The following is a 25,000-nucleotide window of genomic DNA, read 5'->3' as shown; positions in this document are numbered from 1 at the left end:
AGAGCAACACACCCAAAGACGCATCCTTGAAGTAGATGACACTCGACGGTGTGGTCTCAGTCTCGCCATTTAAGCCCATAGCACAATCAACTCTGGGTAGGAGCCAGTCGCGGGCCGAAAAACCCACCTCCGCTGGGATTCGAACCCGCGTCCTCCCAGCCGTCAGTCCGCGACGCTAGGAATACAATTCTTTGTGTTGTTCAGTTCTTTTGCTGAAAAAGCATATCACACACACACACACACACACACACACACACACACACACACACACACACACACACACACACCAGATAGATAGAGAGAGAGAGAGAGAGAGAGAGAGAGAGAGAGAGAGAGAAGTTAGTGTAGAAGAATATAGCCATTTCCTGTTCATGCACGGTTAGAGATATAGGTTATCTTATTTCTTACAGTTATAGCTACAGGAATCATCAAAACGAACACACAGAGGCACAGACACCTCTCTCTCTCTCTCTCTCTCTCTCTCTCTCTCTCTCTCTCTCTCTCTCTCTCTCTCTCTCTCTCTCTCTCTCCCCTATCCCACACCCCTACACATTCACAAACCACACAAATGACTCGAAAAAGCCACGTGCATTTACATCTTCTATAATGAAGAACCACAGCTGCTAATCTTTTTTTTTTTTTCGGAAACGTTTTTTTACACAAACACATTTTCAAGTCGTCCATAGTGCACGTGTGTGTGTGTGTGTGTGTGTGTGTGTGTGTGTGTGTGTGTGTGTGTGTGTGTGTGTGTGTGTGTAAAACGTTTGTATATCCAATGAGACCTGTGGTTGACTATACGTAGTCTAAAAATAAAATTAGAAAAAAACCTCTCGATTTAAACAAAATAATTTATGGAAATATACCTGCTTTTTATTAAGTGGTCTGCCTGCTTTTATGAAGTGGTTCTCAACCTTTTGTGACCACTTTATGCCGGCTATGAGTTCACAAGCTTTTCTCTGTATTTTCCGTTAGCTGAGTTCCGTTTGAGTAACAATGGTTATTGAGAAAAACTTCTGAACATTATAGTTATTGATGCGTCTTGCATGAATGGCGCTCCTGTGATCTCATCTCCACTACCTTTTTTTTCATATTATAATAATTATTTATTTATTCATCTATTTATGTATTTATTTACTTATTTATGTACGCTTATTTATTATTTATTCACCTTTTTTTCTCAAGGCTTGACTAAGCGCGTTGTGCTACGCCGCTGGTCAGGCATCTGCGTGGCAGATGTGGTGTAGCGTATATGGACTTGTCCGAACGCAGTGACGCCTCCTTGAGCTACTGAAACTGAAACTGAAACTCATCTCCACATGATTACAATAGTCTCCTTCTTGAAGCAAAGCAAAAGAAGACAGAGAGGCATTTCATTATTGCAACAACAGCAAATACATTAACAGCAACAACAACCTTTACGCTGCCATATCCGTGTTTACGAAAAATCGTTTTCTCACGGATGTGGACTGTGTGTGTGTGTGTGTGTGTGTGTGTGTGTGTGTGTGTGTGTGTGTATGTGTGTGTGTGTGTTTCTTCATTTTGATATTTCCTGTAGAGAACAGCCCTAATCGTGCTCTTGTTCTTGTTCTTCTCTCTCTCTCTCTCTCTCTCTCTCTCTCTCTCTCTCTCTCTCTCTCTCTCTCTCTCTCTCTCTCTCTCTCTCTCTCAGGAATATTAACTTTCGAAATTGCCTCGCTAAGTTTATAATGGGTATGTCTCCAATTCTATTTACAGTACAAGCCAAATTTGAATAATGCTAATAATTGCTGTCCTTTTTGTTCCAATACGATTGAAAATGAAATACACTTTCTTTTTGTATGTCCGAAATATACGGAACTGAGACACGAATTAATACCGCTCAAATGCTTCAGAAGTTCATCATGGTCCAGACTTTTTTCTGTCTTAGCTAGTGAAAATACTGAACCAATCTTGAAACTGTCGATGTATAGCTATAAAGCACTAACTTTGAGAGAGAGAAAAAAAAAAAGCCTGAATGATATGTAAATCAACACATGTTGCATGCTACATTTTGCTGTGACTCCGGTTTTTTATGAGCCAGAGGCCTGACAATTAAAACTTTTTTTTTCTTTTTTTTTTTTTTTTACTTTTTTGACTCTCTCTCATTAGCATGTTACAAACAAAACTGGCACATTGAAACAGAGAGCAACGATAGGTATAAATGGTTCCATTCATTGAAATCATTTTTTTCAAACAGAGAACTATATTAAGATCGTAACAAATAAATGGCATAAAATCTGCTTTGCGAGTCTCAGATTAAGAGCACTCGAACTGAATGCCAACAGGATGGTTTGAATCAGACATAACATCTCCTTGTCTAATGTTTTGCGAAATCCCGGAAAGTTCTCTGTCTCTCTGTCTCTGTCTCTCTCTCCCACGCCCTACACCCCCCCCCCCCCCCCCTTACTTCTCCGTGTTTGTATAAGTGCCTATGGCCGATGTACAATAACAGTTCAGTGTTTTCTGTGTGTGTGCGTGCGTGTGCGTGAGTGTGCGTGTGCGTGTGTGTATGCAAGTGCGCGCGCATGTGTATACATACGTGTATGGGTGAAGATTTCGGTAAATCTATTCAGTCTGGAATAGATAACTACTTTGATCCGATGAAAGATAGATTCTGTCCTCTTTTACCTTCCTTCAGCTGAGTGAACGGGTGTTGCTCTGATGTGAAAGTGACCGTGTGTATATCTACTATGATCCCATTAGTATTGTACACCATCAGCGTGCAATGCTGTGTGAATGTCAAGTGTGTAAGTCTGTCATCTGGCTGAATGAAGTCAGCTGTAGAATCAACATCAATGTAGGCTTTTCTTTTGGGGGGAAGGGGGAGAGTGGGGGGGGGGTGCCGTGGGGGTTGGGGTGGGGGGCAAAGAGGTAGGGGATGGTGGGTGGGTGAGTTGGGGACTTTGTCGGAAGATTCTTTTTTTTATTTATAGACGAACACGCAAGCACACCCACCTTCACACACACACACACACAGTGATAAAAAAACCTATAGGGAGAGCTGCACAGTACAAGGTCTTCAGAGAAGAAGCCCCCCTCAGTCAAGGGTTTCGGCCCTTACACTCTAAGGGGGCCGGGCTGCACCCAGGTCATGACTCCTGGATGCCCTTGAATTACCGCCTTTTTTCCCCCTTTTTTAAATTTTACCTGGTCCTCAGCAGGTTCGAACCCGCACCTCTAAGGTGGTCGCCACTTCAGGACTTGAGTCACCTTTTCTGGCAGACGTTTTAACCACTGAGCTATCGTACGCCTAGTTTGAGTAGGGAAATGTAATCCTTATGAAGTTTACTTTCATTCTTCCTCAACCAGATCCAACTGCAACTCTTATCTGCTGCTTCTGCCATTGCCTTGAGAGCCCGTGTCCTCTCTCTGCCAGAAATCGACAGCTGTTTCATAAGGCTGTAGGCAGATGCGCCCACAAACCCTCTTGCACCAGTCTCTATGGCGAGGACTTTGGCTTGGAAGCCAGATTATCTCAGGCTGCTGGCTAGGCTAACACTTCTCGATCTTGTAGATGTGGGCTTCCTGCATTCTGCTTTCGTATGGCACAGTGAGCTCATTCAGAATCGCTTGTTTCGTTGCCTTGGAGTGTAGTACTATGTCATATTTCATGCCGCTCTTGCTGATGATTTCCGGGTGTTTCTTCCCCTCTGGTAGGTCAGCTGTGCATTCCCAATCTTCGGCACCATCAAGCAGCTCCATGTTTCCATGCTTTGAATGTTACAGCTGTTCCTGGCCAGACTTTATTGCCATCTGCAGTGCGGAACTCTACTGGAACTTCTGGTGGGGTTGGTGGCAGTGGTTCACCACGTGCGCAATTTCTTTTAGCTCTTGGTTTTGCCTCCATGTGTACCGTCCTTTGCTCAACGCCGCTTTGCATGAGCTGAGGACATGTTCCACTGTTTGTTTGCCATGGCAGAGTGGGCACAGAGGGGGTACGAGGACAAAGAGGACGGAGATGATGGGTGGGTGAGTTGGGAACTTTGTCGGAAGATTCCTTTTCTTCATAGACCCACACACAAGCACAGCCACCTTCACACACACACACACACACACACACACACACATATATATATATATATATATATATAGAGAGAGAGAGAGAGAGAGAGAGAGAGTGTTACATGGCTTTCAAAACAAAGTTGGATTTCGCAGGAACTGGACCAGACATGTTTCGCCGAATGGCAAACACACGTGGTTGTAATACAAATGCAGGTATCAGGGTTTCTGATCTACAAATAACGTGAAGCTTGTGTGCATAAGAAAAAGCGATTCCCATCGTGAGGATGACGACTCAACCACTTCGTTATTCCATGTTCCAGTACCTTCCTTCCCGTCAGTGTTCCAGTGTGGGAGTTTTGTGACAAATTCACAACAAGAAAAACATCGGTCATCGATGACAATGCCAATGACAACAACAACAACAGTAGTAGTGGTAGTAGCAGCAGTAGTAGTAGTAGTCCAGCCTCCCTTCCTCTCCCTTCCTTTAAGTTTTCTTGTTTGCATGGTGAGAATTGTGACAAATATTCACAACAACGGAAACATCGGTAACAACGTTATCGATGACAATGATGACAACAACAACAACAACGGTAGAAGTAGTAGTAGTAGTAGTAGTAGTAGTAGGTTATTCTCTTCTTTCCTTTCAGTGTTCCTGTCTGAGGATCTAGTGACAAATTCACACCAACGGAAACACCGGTAGCAACGTTATCGATGACAACAACGAAAACAACAGCGGTAGTAGTAGTAGTAGTAGTAGTAGTAGTAGTAGTAGTAGTAGGTTATTCTCTTCCTTCCTTTCAGTACTCCTGTCTGCAGGGAATGAGAATCTAGTGACAAATTCACAACAACGGAAACATCGGTAGCAACGTTATCGATGACAATGACGACAACAACAACAACGATAGTAGTAGTAGTAGTAGTAGTAGTAGTAGTAGTAATTGTTGTTGTTCATTCTCTTCCTTCTTTTCAGTGCCCTTGCCTGCAGGGAATGATTTTTTTCTTTTTTTTTTCTTTTTTTGGACAAATTCACAACAACGAAAATTTAAATGATATATAGATAATCAATAAAGGGATCTGTGATTTTTTTTTTTTTTTTTTTTTGATGTATGCCAGAGTGTGTGTATGTGGAATGTGACATCTTAAATCAAAGTATTGTTGAATTGCATTGTTATTATATGTCTCGTGTCTACTTTTAGTATACTAGTTTATGTCTACGTTATTCCTAGCCTTTAATTAATTTTGTATTGCACATGTATAATGTACGTATGATTTACTCTAAGTTACCTTTTAAAGGTTTCTGTTGTTGTTGTTGTTTTTGTTGTTGTTGTTGTCGTCGTCGTCGTCTGCTGTGATTATCTATTGTACACATGGATTGCCATCTAAACAGTCTGTGTCTTTCATGTATACATGTTGAATAACCATGATTTCCATGTACTGTTTATGTGTTTTAAACCACAAATGAATTTCTCTTGTTGAGATGATAAAGCATTCTGTATTCTGTATATCGGTAGCAAAGTTATCGGACAACAACCACAAAAGAAGTAGTAGTAGTAGTAGGAGGAGGAGTTTATTTTAGCTAAATAAGTTCCAGAAAGTGATAAAATTATTCCTTATACTACGCATCACTTGGCCTGAACCAAACTCAAACAAACTGAATCCAAATAAACAAGAGACCCCCCCCTTACCATGCCCCTCCCACCCACCCTTCCCCCCTCCACACACACACACACACACACACACACACACACACACACACACACACACACACAACACACACACACACATCACCACACGAACCCCCCCTCCACACACACACACACACACACACAACACACACACATCACCACACGAACCCCCCCCCCCACACACACACACACACACACAACCACACCCCAAACCCCACCAAAAACAAAACAAAACAAAAACAAACAAACAAAAAAACGGGAAAAAAGAAAGAAAGAAAAAAGAAAAAAAAAAAAGAACGAGCAAAACTGAAAGAAGGCAGATCCTGACCTAAGCAGCATAAATCGAACGCCGCGATCAAAACAAAGCGTCATTGTTCTTGTTCGTCTGTGTTGTCACTTGCCTGTTTCTCACAAAAAACGTGACTGAGCCCATTCTGTTTGCCTGCTTTACAAAGTAAGGCAACACAAACATTAAAAAACCGTGCGTACATACGCTTGATGTCAGCATGTTTTTGCATAACAAGACGGCGGCGCATTTTTTTCCCCCCTAAACAACAAAGCAGAAAGTTGCTTGTGTAAATATGATTCATCTGCACTGTTGGGTTTCCGTTTGGTAACAGCAGAGATTTCACCCTGCGCTGACCACATTTCTGTGTGTGTGTGTGTGTGTGTGTGTGTGTGTTTGTTTGTTTGTTTGTTTGTTTGTGGGGTGGGGTGTGTGATGTGTGTGTGTGTGTGTGTGTGTGTGTGTGTGTGTGTTCGTGTGTGTGTGTGTGCGTGCAGCCAATGCCATGCCAATGTAATGAGCACCTCTCATAACCAGTGGTACTTTCTTGAACGTGCACTTACTCTTTTTGTCTTCATTTTGTCTTTTTTTTCTTTTTTTTCCCTTTTTTTACAATGAAAAACCATAGCTATTTATAAACCACTAAATGGTTGTAAACGATTGGCCGAATAATCGAATTTTTTTAGGGTATTGTTTCAAATTGTTCATGGAACACGGCGTGTGCCTCAAGTTGTCATTAGAGTTTTCGATGACAGGCCAGTGGCAGACCATATGCATCATTTCTCGATTTTTTTCACTCACTTGTGTAAAGAAAGTGAGTCTATGTTATAACCCGGTGTTCGGTTGTGTGTGTGTGTGTGTGTGTGTGTGTGTGTGTGTGTGTGGTAAACTTTAACATTGCCATTTTCTCTATAAATACTTTGTCTGCCAATACCAAATTTGGCTTAAAGATAGCAGGAACACAAATCTTCACGTCTCCTGAATTTTGCCGTATTTCCGAATCATTAATAGTTCATTTCGTTGTTGTTCGTTCCGGATTCCGAAAACTGCTGTTACCCCTTTGCAGCTTCCCAATTGTCTGGTGACAATACGCCATGACCTCGTTTTTTCTTGTTCGCAATTGAAAGCAAAGAAATGCACATTCTGGACAGAACAGGTACAGTGACACAAACTACATTATTGACGTGTTTACTGCATATGAATATTCTAAAGTTGACACTGAATTAACTAGAATAAACATAAAAGAAAATTTGAATCGACCATTTCACTGAGCTGAGACCAGCGTCGTCTGCACGGCACTTGTCAGTGCCGCAGATCTTGACAAAACATGTTGCAAAGCCTGACGCGATGGCAACGTCTCTTTTACCGCCGAATTAAAAGAATTTCTTAAATAATCATCGACGTGTTTACTGCATATGAATGTTTTAAAGTGGATATTAAATTACATAGAATAAACAGGAAAAAGAAATTGAATGGACAGTGTAGTTTCTCAGTGAGTGGAAAGACAACCTTGTCGCACACGGATATCTGCAGATATATGAAAAGGGACATAATTATATTGCAGTGTTTTTGAGGCGATGGGAACGTCTCCTTTACCTCGAACGTGAAGGAAATTTCGAAATGCCCAAGATATACCAAAATAACATGATATAAACGGCGTTATCACTTGATACCGTTGTCGATTTATTCCGCATTGAACCCGCGCTAGCGCAGTGGATAAAACCACTCATTCTCCAACCAAAAAATCCATGGTTCTAATCTGCATAGAAACCCTTTTTTTTCCTTTTTTTTTTAACGCGAAGCTACATACAAATTATGATAATGAATAGAGAACACATTTCAACAAATTATTTCTTATAATTTTTATAAGTTTTTTTTTTTCTTTAAGTGTGTATCACAAGTGAGTCTTGGAGGCCTTACCTTTCTTTTTAATATATTATGAAAACATGTCTGCTTTTATGAAGTGGTCCTTAACTTTTTTTTGGTGAACCCTATAGCTTTAAGAAGAAGAAGATTGATTGAATCTTTAATGGGTAAAAAATTAGGCAAAGGCTTTTTTTTTTTTTTTTTTTTTTACAATTCTGCCCGTTTAACGACATAAAAATAAAGAACAACACAAAACATGAAAATAATGAAATAGAATAAAATAATAAGAACGACGAATAAGAATAGTAATGCTATAGCCTATTAAAGGTAACAAAGAAGAAGAAAAGGTGGCAAACAGAGGGAGGGACAATGTTACCTGAATGTCATGTCTCTTCCTCCTCTTTGCCCACCTGTTTTTTTTCCTTACCATTTTTTTCTTTCTTTCTTTCTTCCTTCCTTCCCCTTCCCCTCCTTCCTCCTCTCCGTCAACAACCTCCCCTTTCTTTTCTCCAACACCCACTTCCACCTCCCACCTCAGTCTACCTGTCCCCTCACCCCCTCCACCCCCCACACCCTACCCCCCCGCCCCCAGCCCCCTCGCTTTCACCCACTTCTCCATCCTGCCCGTCCACTTGCTATATATATATATATATATGTATGTATGTATGCATGCCTAATCTGTCGCTTACAACGTGGTGGAAATAAAGAGCAACAGCTTAACTCACTCAGTACGGCCAGTCCTCTCTTCTCCTCTACACAAACCTCTCGGATGTCCAGTGGGTGTCTCAATGACCCAACCTTTAGCTCCCATCGTCAGAATTGTGGTATTCTTTGTCAACATTCACGTCTTCAGTATAAGAGCCTTACGCTTGCAATATTTTGATGATGGTAATTGGGGTGAAACGCTGTTAACGTCGTCTCTTTCGCCGTTCGTATGGAAAGAGTTAACGCCTTGGCATTCAAGTCAAGCCAGCTTGTGTGCTGCTAGCAGTACAGTGTTGGGATTGTGTGCGGTCAGTAGCGGGACAAGTTGTTCCTCTGTGTAGGATGTGTTACAGGAGTCATGTATGTGCCTGGCTTTTCTTCTTTTTTTTTTCTTTTTTTTGCGTTGTTATTTGCGTGTGTGTGTGTGTAATTAGTGTGTGATTGTTTCGAGGTGACGGAACAGGTAGCTGCGACAGTGGATTTTTTTTTTTTTTTTTTTTTTTTTTTTCTTTTGCTGTTTCTTTAAATGAGCTTATTTTATCTTATTTATTTTATCTTTATTTATTTATTTTATTTTGCTTCATTTTTGTAATTATTTATTTATTTGTTTGTTTGTTTATTTATTTATTATTTGTTTGTTTATTCATTTATCTGTTCTTCTTGTTTTATATCTGTTTATCTATTCATTATTTCAAATTCTATCTTATTTGGTTTTATTCTTATTATTTCAGTTGTTGTTTTTTTTATTTACTTATCTATTTACGTATTCTTAATTTTGATTATTTAATTGTTTGTGATTTTTCATTGGCGGAAGGGTTGAATGCGCCGGGATTTAGAATTATTATAATTATATACTTTTTAAAAGTGTTATATACACAGTTAAGGTATGTGTTACCGAGACAGATGTGTTTTTAGTCTGTGAGTTAGCTTTGTAGGTAAAATCTTCTTCTTCTTCTTCTTTGGTGCTTTGGGTGTATGTGCAGGTCAGGCATCCACTAGTTTTTTTTGTTTTTTTGTTTTTTTTCCCTCACACTCTTTTACACCACCTTGAAACAGAAACATGTTCTCCTTTCTCTTTCTTCTTCTTCTTCTTCTCCTTCTTCTTCTTCTTTGGTGCTTTGGGTGTATGTGCAGGTCAGGCATCCACTAGTTTTTTTTGTTTTTTTGTTTTTTTCCCTCGCACTCTTTTACACCACCTTGAAACAGAAACATGTTCTCCTTTCTCTCTCGTCTTCTTCCTCTCCTTCTTCTATTTCTTCTTGCTGTTCTTTGTTAATTTTTGTTGTCTTTGTTGTCGTTGTCGTCGTCTTTGTCGTTGTCGTCGTCATTGTCGTTGTCGTTGTCGTTGTTGTTGTTGTTGTTGTTGCTCTTCTTCTTCTTCTTCTTCTTCTTCTTACCAGAAGAATAAGCCCTGACTTCACAATCCTTGGTTTAGATAAACGTCTTCTTCTTCTTCTTCGTTCGTGGGCTGCAACTCCCACGTTCATCGTATGTACACGAGTGGGCTTTTACGTGTATGACCGTTTTTACCCCGCCATGTAGGCAGCCATACTCCGTTTTCGGGGGTGTGCATGCTTGGTATATTCTTGTTTCCATAACCCACCGAACACTGACATGGATTATATGATCATTAACATGCGTATTTGATCTTCTGCTTGCGTATGCACACGAAGGGGGGTCAGGCACTAGCAGGTCTGCACATATGTTCACCTGGGAGATAGTAAAAATCTCCACCCTTTACCCACCAGGCGCCGTTACCGAGATTCGAACCCCGGACCCTCAGACTGAAGGTCCAACTATTTTAACCACTCGGCTATTGCGCCCGTCGTTTAGACAAACTTCAGTTGTTTAACAGTACACGTACGTTACAAATACAAGCAGACAAACGAGCATCAACGAGATTAAAGCTTAGCCTGTGCTCACAACGTTGCACTTTGAAATACACTAGTGACGGCTGATGAACCATTATTATCGTTATTTTGATTAACTGGATATCCAATGACTTATTCACAACAGCAAATGCAGAAATGTAACAAGCGAATAAGCAATCAAATGATGCTTCTGCCAGTATCATTGTCTGATGGAAGAGAAACACAGAAGAAGAAGAAGAAGAAGAAGATATATATAAATCATTTTTGAGAAAGTTACAACAAAATTTAAAAAAAAAAAAAAGAACTCAACCCTTGTGTAATAAAGAATTCATCTTCGTCTCCCACCTGTCTACGTTACTCCTTCCTTACCTCCCTTACCTCCTTCTCCTCTGTTTGTGTTGGTGTTTTTGTAATTGTTGCTCTTGTACTTCCACAAATAATCACAAGAGAATGAGAGAGCTGGAATGACGCGTGTTTACGAAATAACTCTACCGTAAACACTATTCTGTAGTAGTAGTAGTAGTAGTAGTAGTAGCAGACTGCATGCGGGCCACACTTTTTTTTTTTTTTTTTTTTTTTTTTTTTTTTTTTTTTACTCATTCTTACTTGAAGGGGGAAGAGGCCCCTCGATGTATTCCCTGTGATGAGCCTCTCACCGTGAAACCCGTGCTCCTTGACTGTTGGGATCTGCATGACGTTAGACACAGACATTACACGGCGGTTTCTTTGAAGACCTTGTTTCGTGATGTCCCTCCGTGGGCGCTGATGGACTTCTTAAAAGAAGTGAACATTTTTAACCAGATTTGAAGGTTTTAAACTATGGAAGTTTTTTTTTTAAACTTTGAGTGGAAAGTTTGAAGTGGTGATTCGTTTTAATTGTTTGTTGTTGTTGTTGTTTTACCCTTGTAGTAGTTATTAAAGCGGCGATAGCCTTGAGATGGCCTTAGTGGTCGGCGAGGCTCAAAGCACCATAATTTCATTTCATTTCAGTAGTAGTAGTAGTAGCAGTAGTAGCAGTAACAGCAGCGACAGCACTTGCAGTAGTAAGTAAAGGAGAAAGTAATGTGGGGAGGTGGAGGAAGAAGAGGAAGTGTATCATGATTTAGTCAAGCTCCTTCCAAAGCATTGTCATGACATCACACACTCAGTGTATGCTTGTATGTATCGGTGCATAGTTGTGTGCATTATATGTGTATCTGTAGCATCCCAGATTTTACAATGAGCGTGTACTTCCCCTTGTAGGATATATATATATATATATATATATATATATATATATATATATATATATATATATAAGTGTAGTCTGTAACCAAGCTGCCGGGAGGCAGCAAAAATTCTGATTTTTTTTTTTTTTTTTTTTTTTTTTGGGGGGGGGGGGGTTGGGGGGGGTTTGTTTAACAAAATAGGTGTTGGTTTTCAACTTTGTTTTATTTAAGTTATATGTGTGTGTGTGTGTGTGTGTGTGTGTGTGTGTGTGTGTGTGTGTGTCCTCGTGGAAACGTTTCCTGTCAAGACTCAGTCAAAACGTACTACCCTCCCCTACTGGTTTTGTTTTTTTTCCTAACAGTGACGAACCACCACTGCTGAAAGCGAGGACTTTCCTTCTGGTGTTCATACAGGCAACAGATCGCTACAGGCTGTTTGGATGAGAGCCGCTGTATATACATATATATACACACAGCCACCACCCAGTCCTTCAACGCCTTGAATAACAGGCCAGTGGTCGACCAGAGAAGAACTGTTCCACGAACTTGATCCCAGTGCCAACAACTAAGCCCAGCTCCCGCCTCGATCTGGTGGCTACTCTACAAGTTATCAAGAACTACAACAGCAGCAATCCCGTCAGTGATTGTGACTACATCAACTTTCAACAGAAAAAAAAGACACCATTTGACAGTGAAAACGGTAATAGCTTCTCACTCCACAATCTGTAAACAACTACAGCAACATCATATGACCCCACCAGTCATTTTGACAACAGCAACTTCGAACAGAAAAAAAACAACAACACTTGACCTTAATTAAAAGGGTAATATCCAGTCTATCATTCGTTTAACTCCACTTGAGGTTGAGATGGATTACGAAGCAGTGTCAGACAATTTGTGCCACTGAAAGAATAAAAAATAAAATCGAAAATAAAAGGAAGGGAGGAAGACAATTGTCTTATAAAATTCGAAGCAGATTCGGGAGTGTGTGTGTTTAAAGATATCAACAAAAAGGAAACAAATTCAAAGGGAGAGAACTGTTGTCCAGTTGCTTTGGTGGCAGAATTGAATGTGTGTTTCTGTAAAGTAAAAGAAGGAAATAGAACGGGAGAGACAAAAAAAACAAACATGAAAAGCTAAATAATTATAACCAAAAACTAATACAAAGTAGTACTGGACAGTGCCCCTTGCAGAAAGGGCAGACGAATTGTGTTTTTAAACACTGAAAATCTTGTTGGAGTTTAACAATCTATTGGCGTCTACACCCTTAAGGTCAAGTTTGTTCAGTTGGAGTTGTTTGACAAACACTGATACGAAACAGGATCAAACGTATGTGTCCCTTCAAGTTGCGAACAGGGTGACAGTTACTTTCAAACAAAAATACGAAGAATTATCGAACACTCTGTGCTCCTAGCGCATTAACAAAAAAGATACCATAGAAAAGAAGCACAACAAGTCAAAGTTTAAAAATATCTAAGAAAACGACGACAACAACAAACAAACAAACCCAGAAGAAGAAAAAAACAACAATAAACAAGGGAGACAATTGACATCCAAGAGGACTACTCAGTGGTTTCAGAGAGGTTGTGTCCCTGAAATTCAACATGAGGAACTGCTGTCGGAAGAAGCGTCGCTTCAATGAAATGGATGGATCCCAAAGAGGGAATGGGAGCTTGAAGGTGAGTAACTGTGTGTGTGTGTGTGTGTGTGTGTGTGTGTGTGTGTGTGTGTGTGTGTGTGTGTGTGTGTGTGTGTGTGTGTGACGAGCAGTTAATAAGAATCGATATCGATATCGATATCTTACTTAAAGTTTTCGTTTCCCTCCTTCATTCGTTCCATGTTTGTTTATGCTTCTAACTCTCTGTCTGTCTTCATGTCTGCCAGAATCTCTTGATTAACGTACTTCTCTCTCTCTCTCTCTCTCTCTCTCTCTCTCTCTCTCTCTCTCTCTCTCTCAATCTCTCTCTCTCTCAATCTCTCTCTCCCTTTCTTATGAACTCTCTCTCTCTCTCTCTCTCAATCTCTCTCTCCCTTTCTTATGAACTCTCTCTCTCTCTCTCTCTCTCTCTCTCTCTCTCTCTCTCTTTCCGCCCTCTCTCTCTCTCTCTCCCTCTGTCTCTTTCTTGTGACCAAATTATAGCAAACCTTTTCACTAATTTAAAGCGTGAATCAACGATCTTTCATTATAGTTTAGGAACACTTAACTAAATGTGGTTATATTGTGATAGCACGATTTTGTTTTTGATTTTTTTTTTTTTTTGGGGGGGGGGGGGGGGGGGGGGTATTGGAGGGGGGGGGGTTGTTGGTTGTTGTTAACTGATTTTTGTTTTGTTCTCGACCTTCCTAGCAATAATCCCCCCCCCCCATCCCTTCCCAGCTGTACAAATATATCTTTACATTTATCACATAGCTGCAGAAAACAAACTGACCATTTGATTTTGATATACAATTAGCTGTCATTTGATTAAAAGAAAGAAATAAGAAGAACAGCAACAACAACAACAACAACACGAGGAACAGGAGCAGCAACAGTACACAAAATTGATATCTAATTCATGTTTTTTAAAACGGCAACACCTAAAGGCAGCGGCGGCACAGTCTCTGCTGTCCCATCACACCGACCACAGACGACCCAAGCCACTGGAGTCGCAGCTCAGTGACGTTAGCCTGAGAGTGAGTCTTTTTTTTTTCCCCTTGTGCACGATATATAACTCTCGTCCAAAAAAAAGAAGAAGAAAAAAAAACACATAAAGACACCATACGCTTTCAGGCGCCTATGCAGTTAGTGAGGAACCATACTGAACTGTACGCTTTCGGGCGCCTGTGCTTTTTTCTTTTTTTTCTTATATATATATATATATATATATATATATATATATATATATATATATATATATATCATTAATGAGAGAGGTGAAGGCGAGCCTGGGGGTCAGTGGCTTCTGCACGAGTGGACATAATTAATTTCTATATCGACTTTCTTTCCTTGTGGTTGAAGGGGGCGTGCGATTATCGTAATCCTCGTGCTGCCTGCGATAATCCAGGAATCAAGATACTTGTGTATGTACTGCTTACGGTAAGGTTTGGTGGGTTGTAAAGGAGGAGGGCGGGGAGAGAGAGAGAGAGAGAATGTGGGTGGTGGCGGTGGTGGTGGTGGTGGTGGTGGTGGTGGGGTGGGTGGGGAGATCAATGATGATAATGGTGATGTGCTTTACCTAATGGTGCTGATATACATGTTTGAATGAAGACGTTTGGAAAGAGAGAAAAAAAAAAAAACACGAGAGAAGCAAGGTCTTCAAGACTCACGTATGATAATTAATCTAAAAATGGAATCATGAAAACAAAAACAAACAAACAAACAAAACAAAAAAAGAAAGAAAAGAGAGAGAGAGAGAGAGAGAACAAAGACACTGCAAAGCAGATCATCTGGTGGGACACAAATCTTAATGTGACCTTGACCTTTGACTCTAAATTTACAACAACAATAACGACAACAAACTCGTATTCCGGCCAATACAAATCACTATGCCATGTTTAGTGAAAATTGGATCAAAAACCCCAAATTCTAGCATGCCTCTACATTATTTTCCAATATGCAATGTTGTGACCTTGACCTTTGATCGTGTCTCTTTACATTTTTTTTCTCTCACCATGACAAAGCCTTGTACCAAATTCGATGAAGACTGTGCATGAGACCTTCGCACGTAGTAATTTTGCATGTCAATATCACATGTCATATTGTGACCTTGACATTTACCTTCTAAGTTTGACTTTTTTTTCTTTTCTTTTTCTTTTTTTTTCCTTTTTTCTTTAAGTAATCATTAATGAATATTATGGTTTACACGAGACAAGTCGCAATACCAGGCTGGATTAAGATTGGATACACAATACAGTCTGTCATACTTTTAATTATGCCCCCAAAATGACCTTGACCTTTGTTTACCATCGTATTACAATCAACATTAAGGGGGATGACTTCTCAAAGATCTTTTTCATACCTACCTTCTTACCAAGTTTGGTTCATATGCCACTTGTAGTTGACGAGAAAATGCCAACGTTAAAGTTTGTCACACACACACACACACACACACACACACACAGGTCGTTTACGTGGAGTCCCTCTGTTTACACACGTGAGTCCAGAAAGGTTGGAGTTGGTGCTTAGCACAGATGACCGGCAAAGTATGTGGCTTGGGTTATTTGGTGGCAGGTCCTGTGTTTATCTTTCGGGTGTCTGCTTGTTTATTGGTTCGTGTAAATGTCTCTGCCTCTTTTTGTCTGTCTGTTTCTCCGTCAGTCTGTATTGTGTGTCTCTGTCTCCTCTCTCTATCTGTCGCTGTCTCTCTCTCTCTCTCTCTCTCTCTCTCTCTCTCTCTCTCTGTGTTGTTTCTTATAAATAAATTACGTGTTGTTTCTTATAAATATGATGCTTATCATAATGTTGTTTCTTTTCTTGTTTTCTATGAATTTGTTAACGTTTACTCATTTTGGGGAGTCTTCTTCATACCTTTTCTTTCGACATTTTTCCCTTTCGAGGGCTGGAGAAAGCAATTGTTTGCTTACTTCTAATGCTATCGGGAATAAGATTCATTCATTCATTTATCATTCATTTATTCCTTCCTTCATTCATTCATCCTCTGTTTCTCTCTCTCACTCACTCACTCACTCTATCTCTCTCATTACCATATTCATATACATTATTGTCATTAATGCAGGTATCATGATTATGTACTTGTAAATGCTACTGTGCAATTGAGTGTATTTGAATTTCATGTATGTTTTTCAATAACCTTTTGTTATCTTGTGAACATTTTGATTTCATTTCTTTTTGCCCTGAGGGCTGGATGTAAAAAAGCATATACATGGTTATTCCACTTCCCTCATTAAAAAGATTCGTTCGTTCGTTCTCTCTTTCGCTCGCTCGCTCGTGCGTGTGTGTGTGTGTGTGTGTGTGTGTGTGTGTGTGTGTGTGTGTGTATTCTCTCCCCCCCCCCTCCGCCACACCCCCCACCCCCCAAAGTCGCGGGATGATGAGCATGAAGTCTATGATACTCGGACAGTGCTGTGCTGTGTATCATTGTGCAAGACCTAAACGAGAAGCAGCATTACCTTCAATATCATAACCACGCTGACTAACCCATCAACGCGCTTGGAGCTTGGTGAAGGGAGTGTGTGTGTGTGTGTGTGTGTGTGTGTGTGTGTGTGTGTGTGTGTGTGTGTTTGTCTGTGTGTGTGTGTGTCTGTGTGTGTGTGGTGTGTGTGTGTGTGTGTTTGTCTGTGTGTGTGTGCGTGTGTGTGTGTGTGTGTTTCTGTGTGTGTGTGTGTGTGTGTTTGCGTGTGTGTGTGTGTGTGTGTGTGTGTGTCTGTGTGTGTGGCAGGGGAGGGGTGTTGGGAGGGGGGAGGTATACATTTGACCCGCTGATTACTACTTGCATGATCGAATTATAGAGCGAGTTAAACGATCCATTCAGTGATTGTACTGATTCGATGGCTCTGTCTCTATGTCTGTCTGTCTGCCAGTCTTTCTCTGTCTCTTACATCTCTCTCTCTCTCTCTCTCTCTCTCTCTCTCTCTCTCTCTCTCTCTCTCTCTCTCTTTCTCTCCCTCTCTCTCTTTCTCTCTCTCTCTCTAAATCTGATTGTCTGTGTCTCCCTCGCACACACACACACACACACACACACACACACACACACACACACGGAGACAGACAGACAGACAGACAGACGAAGATGGATGAAGAAAGAGAGAGGGTGGGAGGGGTCGCACAGTAACGAAGACGGACACGGACACGGACACGGACGCTTTATTGATGACATAAAGGCTACTGGCACGCGAAACAGGGGTACATGAATATAGTGCACACAATGTACAACAATGTTTGCATTTCGCTTTGAGGCCGCAACGGTAGAGGGAGAGAGAAAGACAGACAGACAAACACACAGACGGAGACAGAAAAAGAGGCAGATATAGATAACAGACAGACAGACACTCAGACAGACAGACAAACAGAGAGAGAGAGAGAGGAGGGGAGCTCAGTACTCAAGAAATCAGGGGGGACGTAGAACTTTCTTGCTCAGTAACTTATATTTTAGGCATGGCATTTGCTTCTCATATGTCCCTGTTAATATACATCCACAGAGAGACAGACAGTGAACGAAAAGAAAAAAAAAAGACAGAAAAACAGACATACAGATAGACGGACGAATAGAAATCAAGTAGGCAGTAAGGAATGGATATCAAGCTTTCTAAGTCTCTTCCCCCCCCCCACCCCCACCCCCCCAACACACACACACCCCAAACAGAGAGACAGAAAAGGGAGGGGTGTACCGCTGTCAGGTGTTGTAAAGTATTCTGAGGTCGCGGTGACAAGTTTGTGCCGGGACATTAAATTTTTGTCAGCCGAATCAGGCGAGGCGAAACGCAAAACTGTCGTCATTGTATAATGAAGTTTTCCGTCGCGTGTGAATGCACACAACTGCTTGACAGTGTATGTCTTAGCAGCCCTAAATTCTAGGACTTATTTTATACGGAATTTCCGATTTCTTTTTTTAACAGTGCAGGCATTTAAAAAAAAAGAATCAATAATGATACATAGCGTGTAGCGCTTCTTACATTAATACCAAAACGTAAACATTATAGTAGAGTGGTAACTCTCTCCATTCACAAGGTACACAATTTCAAGTCAATGCTGCGTATGCTACAGATTCAGCTAGCACACAGGTAAATAAAAGGTACGAGGGTCATTCAATAAATAAGGCGAATTTTTCGGTATAAGGACTTCTAATACAGATAGAAGCTTACTTTTTTTTTTCTTTTTTTTTTTTTTTTTTTTTACTTCTTTTTCACATGGATTTAATTTGTTTTGCAGATTAAAAAAAACTTTGAGAGTTTTGGCGATTAACAAAGATGGCCGACCAAGAAGCATGCTCCAGGATTGAACAGCGGTCAGTTATCAAGTTTTTGGTTGCTGAAGGGTGCAAACCAGTTGAAATTCATAGGAGAATGTCAACTGTGTATGGAGCCACATGTTTCAGCCGAAAAAATGTCTACAAGTGGGCTAAATTGTTTAAAGAAGGACGGAGCAGTGTTGAGGATGAAGACAGGCCTGGAAGGCCTACAGAAGTGAGGTCTCCTGAGGTGATCGAATCAGTCAATGACCTCATTCAGTCTGACAGAAGGGTGACAGTGGATGACATTGCAAGGACTTTGAGCTTATCTGTTGGGACAGCACATAAAATTGTCCATGATGACCTTGGCTACTCGAAGGTCAGCTGCCGGTGGGTGCCAAAGATGCTTACTCCAGAGCACAAACAGAGGAGGGTCGAGTTGTCCCAGCAGTGTCTCTGCCGCTATGAGAAGGATGGTGATGAGTTTCTGAAGAAGGTGGTCACATGTGACGAGACATGGGTTTGGCACTATGAGCCTGAGTCCAAACGGCAGTCCATGGAGTGGAAGCACGTAGGCTCTCCAGTGAAGAAGAAGTTCAAGTCCCAGCGGTCCACGAGGAAGGTGATGCTCACCGTTTTTTGGGATATGCAAGGCCCAATCACCATTTCATTCCTTGAGAAAGGAAGCACTGTGAACAGTGCCAACTACTGTGAACTGCTGAGGCAGGTCAAGAAAGACATGAAGAACAAACGCAGGGGTCATCAGTCAGAAGGAGTCATCTTGCATCATGACAACGCAAGGCCTCACACAGCAGCCCGAACGGTGCAGACCATCAACGAGCTGGGCTGGGAACTGCTCCCTCATCCCCCTTGCAGCCCAGACCTTGCCCCTTCAGACTTTCACCTGTTTGGTCCCTTGAAAGCGTTCACGAGAGGCACGAAGTTTGAAAGTGACGATGAAGTCAAAAGTGTTGTGAGCGACTGGCTGAGACATCAGTCCAAAGATTTTTACGCTGAGGGAATACGGAAGCTTGTGCACAGATGGGAAAAGTGTGTGACAGTGCTGGGAGACTACGTTGAAAAAAAAAGAAAAAAAAAGTAAGCTTCTATCTGTATCAGAAGTCCTTATACCGAAAAATTCACCTTATTTATTGAATGACCCTCGTACATTGGAACAAACCCAAACACTTCCTCGAAAAAAGAAAACATAAGCATGTAATCGGTGCGGCTGTATATTCCATAGGCACTTCACCGGATTGCAAAGAGTTTCTCATTCATACATGTTTTACAGTTCCGTTGAATCACCTATGAAATATTTTCCAGTGCCGGTAATGTGCCATGAAATATATTTTTCCGTGCCGGTAAACATGTGCCATGTGATATTTTCTTCCCGATCTGGTAGCATATCTTTGAAATATTTTTGGCTTGCCGGTAACATGTCTTTGAAATATTTTTTGGCGTGCCGGTAACATGTCCATGAAATATTTTTTGGCGTGCCGGTAACATGTCCATGAAATATTTTGCCGTGCAGGTAACATGTCCATGAAATATTTTGCCGTGCCGGTAACATGTCCATGAAATATTTAGCGGGTAACATGTCTTTGAAATATTTTTTGGCGTGCCGGTAACAAGTCCATGAAATATTTTGCCGGAAACATGTCTTTGTATTTTTTGGCGTGCCGGTAACAAGTCCATGAAATATTTTGCGGGTAACATGTCTTTGAAATATTTTTTTGGCGTGCCGGTAACATATCCATGAAATATTTTTGCCGTGCCGGTCACATGTCCACGAAATATTTTGCCGTGCCGGTAACATGTCTGAAATATTTTTGGCGTGCCGGTAACATGTCCATGAAATATTTTGCCGTGCTGGTAACATGGCTTTGAAATATTTTCGGCGTGCCAGTTACATGTCCATGAAATATTTTGCCGTTTCTGGTGACATAGCTTTGAAATGATTATTTCGAGTGCCGATAAAGTGCCTGCGTGAAGTATACCCATTTGGCAGTGCCGGTAACATTTGAAGAGCTACAAGTCTTTCCCAAAAATACCTGCAACAGAGCACGGTATCATCACTGCAAAAACAGGAAAAAGAAAAACGTGTGTGTGTGTGTGTGTGTGTGTGTGTGTGTGTGTGTGTGTGTGTGTGTGTGTGTGTGTGTGTGATGTACAGTGTACACGCCCAGTAAGTGACGCGTGACCTACTGATTGATGACTGTAAGTTCACAGAAGATGAACAGGGCAACCGCCAACCATGATTCACGACATACATATATATATACATATATATATGGGTTCGTCCGTCATATGAAATTTCCTCGGTAACTCGCATGGAAATAATCTAAAGCACATCTATTATAGCTCTGCCATCTAAAAATAAACGTTTTATGAGTGCTGAGACACACCAAAGGAAAATGAAGTTAAACTTTTGTTCTCATTTTCATTCAAAGCACAGGGTCAGAGAGAAAAGAAAAGATCATATGGAGGGTATTAACCCGTATTTCATGACCTTGAGAGTATTTTTTCTTGTTTTTCCTTTGTGTGAAAGGCTGGCATGTGATTATGCACGCGCAGACTTGCACGCATACGCGCGCGCACACACACAGAGACACACACAGACACACAGACACAGACAGACACAGACAGGCACACACACACACACACACACACACACACACACACACACACACACACACACACACCATGCAGTGCTGTTTCTCGCATTCTACAATGGTTTAAAAGAATGCTTATAAAATGATTATAATGATGTGTAATATGCCTTTTTTGCTTGGGTGAGGGTGGGTGTGTAAGGGGTGACGTTGATGGTGAGGATGGTGGGTTTCCTATCTGCCTTCACTGACCTGATCATCACTCTCTGTCTTTGTCTTTGTCTCTGTCTCTCTCTCTCTCTGTGTCTCTCTGTCTCTCTGTCTCTCTGTCTCTCTCTCTCTCTGTCTCTCTCTCTCTCTCTCTCTCTCTCTCTCTCTGTACACATGTGCGGGTGGGTGCACGCGCCCACCTGCACGTGTGTGTCGTTGAGGTTGTTGTTGGTGTTGTTGTGATTGTTGTTGTGCATGTATGCGTGCGTGTGTGCGCGCGCGCGCACGTTGTGTGTGTGCGTGTGCGTGTGTGTGTGTGTATGTGTGTGTGCGTGCGTGTGTGCGTATGCATGCATGTGCTTGCGTGTGTGTATGTGTGTGTGTGTGTGTTTGTGCGTTTGTGCGTGCGTGTGCGTATGCGTGCGCGCGCGCGCGTGTGTGTGTGTGTGTGCGAGCGCGTGTGCGTGTACGTGTGTGTGTGTGTGCGTGCGCGTGTGTGTGTGCGTGTGTTTGTGTGTGTGTGTGTGTGTGTGTGTGTGTGTGCGTGCGTTTGTGTGTGTGTGTGTTTGTGTGTGCGAATGAATGAAACCTTTCTTGTAATTATGTATTCAGCTTTAGCTGCTGGTCCGTAACTTCAGCTGACAATTGACGTCATCTAGAAACACAAAACACGTTCACAATAACTCAAAAGCTGATGACGCAAAGGTTCACAAGGTCTATAACTCATAAACTGATGACGCAATTTTTCACAATGTCTATAACTCATAAACTGATGACACGAAGGTTCACAATGTCAAGTCAACACGGCCTTAAAATCAGTGCTCTGACGTCATCATAGAACAAAACCAGCCAGTGTGCTATTTTCTTGTGTATGTGTGCGTGTGTGTGTGTGTATGTGTGTGTGTGTGTGTGTGTGTGTGCGCGCGCGTGTGTGTGTTTTTAATTGTTGGAGGGTTTTTTTGTTGTTGTTTTTGTGGGTTTTTTTGTTTGGTTGGTTGGGTTTTTTTTTTCTTTTATCTATTTAGCCGTAGTTTTTCTTTTTCAGATGCATAATCCACTGATGTCTTTTTCAAGGGAGTAGGTTAAAAAAAAAAATGGAACGACGGCGTGATTGTGAGTCTCCCTATCTACAGGTGTCTGATGATCAGAGATCTCGCGGTGAGTTGGACAGCACGAATTAGAGCAGGGGGGCAATGGCCTAGTGGTTCTGCACCCAGAATGTATAAGAAGGTAGATAGGTAGGGTAGCGGTCACAGGTTCGAGTCCTATAATCATACGGCCCTAAACACAGTGGATATGAAGTCACTGCCCCCGATGGCTGTTGAAGGTTTTGGGGACTTTTATTCTTCACCAGTGGGTACCAGATTCGGCGCCAACGGTACTGGCCTCTAATGATAATTATTGTGGGTCCTGGCATTATTCCGAAATGTAGACCTATTGTTGTTGTCTCGTTCGTCATTTATCAGATGGATTCCCCCGTCTCCACGACAAAGGCGGCAGTACGTTGCAGGTCCTCAAGGTCTCTGTAGAGCTTCCAGGCCGCTGGGATTGGGTCGGGCCAGGTTTTCTCTCGGAGCGCTTGTTGGAGCGGGCAGGACTGCAGCAGATGTTGTGTTGTCTGGATGCCTGTTCTGCAGGGGCACTGCTCTGTGTCACCGATACGGAGTTTCGTGTATAGGTGGTGTTTCAGGCGGTTGTGGCCTGTCCTGAGCCTGAAAATGGCTACCTGCTCTCGACGAGTCAGCAGGTAGTACGGGTCTGCTCTGTTGTGGCATGGATGCTGCTGCTTCCACTTGTTCTGCAGCTTGGCCTTAATGATGGTCCTGGATTCAGAGTAGTTGGTAGACCTGTCCATCTGCTCTTTCGTAGTCCCTTCCTTTGCCAGGGAGTCAGCAGTCTCGTTGCCAAGCATGTTGCAGTGGGAGGGAATCCACTGCAGGGTGACTGTGTGACTTGTGCAGAGGGATGCGAGAGAGGAGGACAGATCGTTGAGTTCTAGTGTGTAGACCTATTGTGTAACGTAGCTTTCGTATAAGACAATATCGGACAGTAAATCGGCACCTTTAAAAAAAAAAAAAAAGACAAAGATAAAGACTAATCATATGCACATGGAGGGTGTTCCAAAGGTGTCGACTTTCCCGGCAGCAGCTGCAGTGTGTGACAGCATACTGACACCAAACAACGACAAGAACCGTGTGGTGTATGTAGTACGCGGTCTTTTCTGACACACCGTGAAAAGGTGATTGCTTTCAAGGTGTCACATTGCATGACAGCGGCGAATTTTTGTGTTAACGGCCGCCATAGGAGGTGTACGTTTTCACAAAGGCCCGATTCTTTTCTTAGTTTTCGTTTGCAGCTTAATAGCCGCCGCTGACCATGTAAGGTTTATTATAATTATGATATCTAGTGTGAGAACCTGTCGACACTATTATGACATCGGTCAGACATGTCAAAAGTAGATGTTTTTTGAGGATTCAGGGAGAGAGACAGAGACAGACATAGAGAGACAAAGAGACAGAGAGAGACAGAGGGAGACAAACAGAGAGAGAGAGAGAGAGAGATGCACACAGGCAGGCAGACAGATAGACAAAGACACAGACAGACAGACAGAGAGGGGAAGACTCAGCCTCAGACTCAGATATAGATTCAGTTGTTTAATTCTTAGAAGGGGCATTCTTCTTCTTCTTCTTCTCCTCCTCCTCCCTCCTCCTCCTCCTCCTTTAATTCTATGAAGAGTATTGGGACGCACCCCAGAAGAACTGTTCATCAGATTCCTCCAAGTTTGTCGGTTGTGTGTTAAAGACTACGTCTCCACAAATGTTTGTTGTTAGTTTGTTTTTTGTTGTTTTTTCCCCGTCCATTCTCGTTAGTCTACAAGTGCCCCAATAGTGTTATCCATTTCGTTTCCACATAAAAAAGGCAGTTATATATCAGGTCAGGACTTAACTGGGTTGTTTAGCATATTGGTGTTTATGGTGCATGCATGCGCGACGCTTGTTGACTTTAAATATGGATTCAAGTGCTGCTGGGTTGCGCGCATGGTTCCCAGCTTCGGTGTGACAATGGCAAAGAGTGTACAAGTATGCATGACCGTAATTCACAGGTGAATGGATAGCTGGTGTGCATGCTTTTGTACACGGATTGGCAATGGAAGTTGATCTGATATTGTGTCCTGCGTTGACAGAGTTGAAGACTCATGATGATGATGATGCTGTTGATCTGTTGATGATGATGATGCTGCTGCTGATGATGATGGTGATGATTGATGATAATAATGATCATGATCACTCATGATGATGATGGTGGTGGTCATGATGAAGGCGACGGTGACGACGACGACGACGATGGTGATGACGACGACTCATTCTCATTGGTGATGATGATGATGATAACGATGATGATGATTAATGACCACATAACTTTTTTTTTTTTTAGCTTGGAAAGGAAATACAGGCTTCTGTCTGTCTGTCTGTCTGTCTGTCTGTGTGTGTGTGTGTGTGTGTGTGTGTGGTTTCAGTACGTTATTTGTGTAACTGAAGTGTGTTCAGCGCACTGACTCGCACTGCGCAAGATTATACACAAAATTACAAATGATTCATCGATTTTTGAGTACTACCACTGTTATCATTTTCACAGCTGTTGCTGTTATCACT

General features: G+C 41.8%; 1 protein-coding gene across 5 annotated transcripts in view; it reads left to right on the top strand.

Annotated features, from left to right (window-relative positions):
* The window catches only part of LOC143297814 (uncharacterized), a 213,081-nt gene that overhangs the window by 15,588 nt on the left and 172,493 nt on the right, over positions 1 to 25,000 (top strand). For 3 of the 5 annotated variants that reach the window (XM_076610614.1, XM_076610362.1, XM_076610438.1), the window contains exons 2-3: positions 12,004 to 13,320; positions 14,225 to 14,314. In XM_076610614.1, the coding sequence (XP_076466729.1) occupies positions 13,246 to 13,320; positions 14,225 to 14,314 (165 nt within the window). In that variant the 5' untranslated portion in view covers positions 12,004 to 13,245. Of the gene's footprint in view, positions 1 to 8,884; positions 8,923 to 12,003; positions 13,321 to 14,224; positions 14,315 to 25,000 lie in introns of those variants that run through there. The other 2 variants (XM_076610532.1, XM_076611028.1) reach the window with 2 other exon arrangements.

This window comes from Babylonia areolata, chromosome 1 (assembly GCF_041734735.1).
Source record: "Babylonia areolata isolate BAREFJ2019XMU chromosome 1, ASM4173473v1, whole genome shotgun sequence".
NCBI classification, from domain to species: domain Eukaryota; kingdom Metazoa; phylum Mollusca; class Gastropoda; order Neogastropoda; family Buccinidae; genus Babylonia; species Babylonia areolata.
Note: the sequence above shows the minus strand (reverse complement) of the source record. Positions and strands in the feature narration are given on the sequence as shown.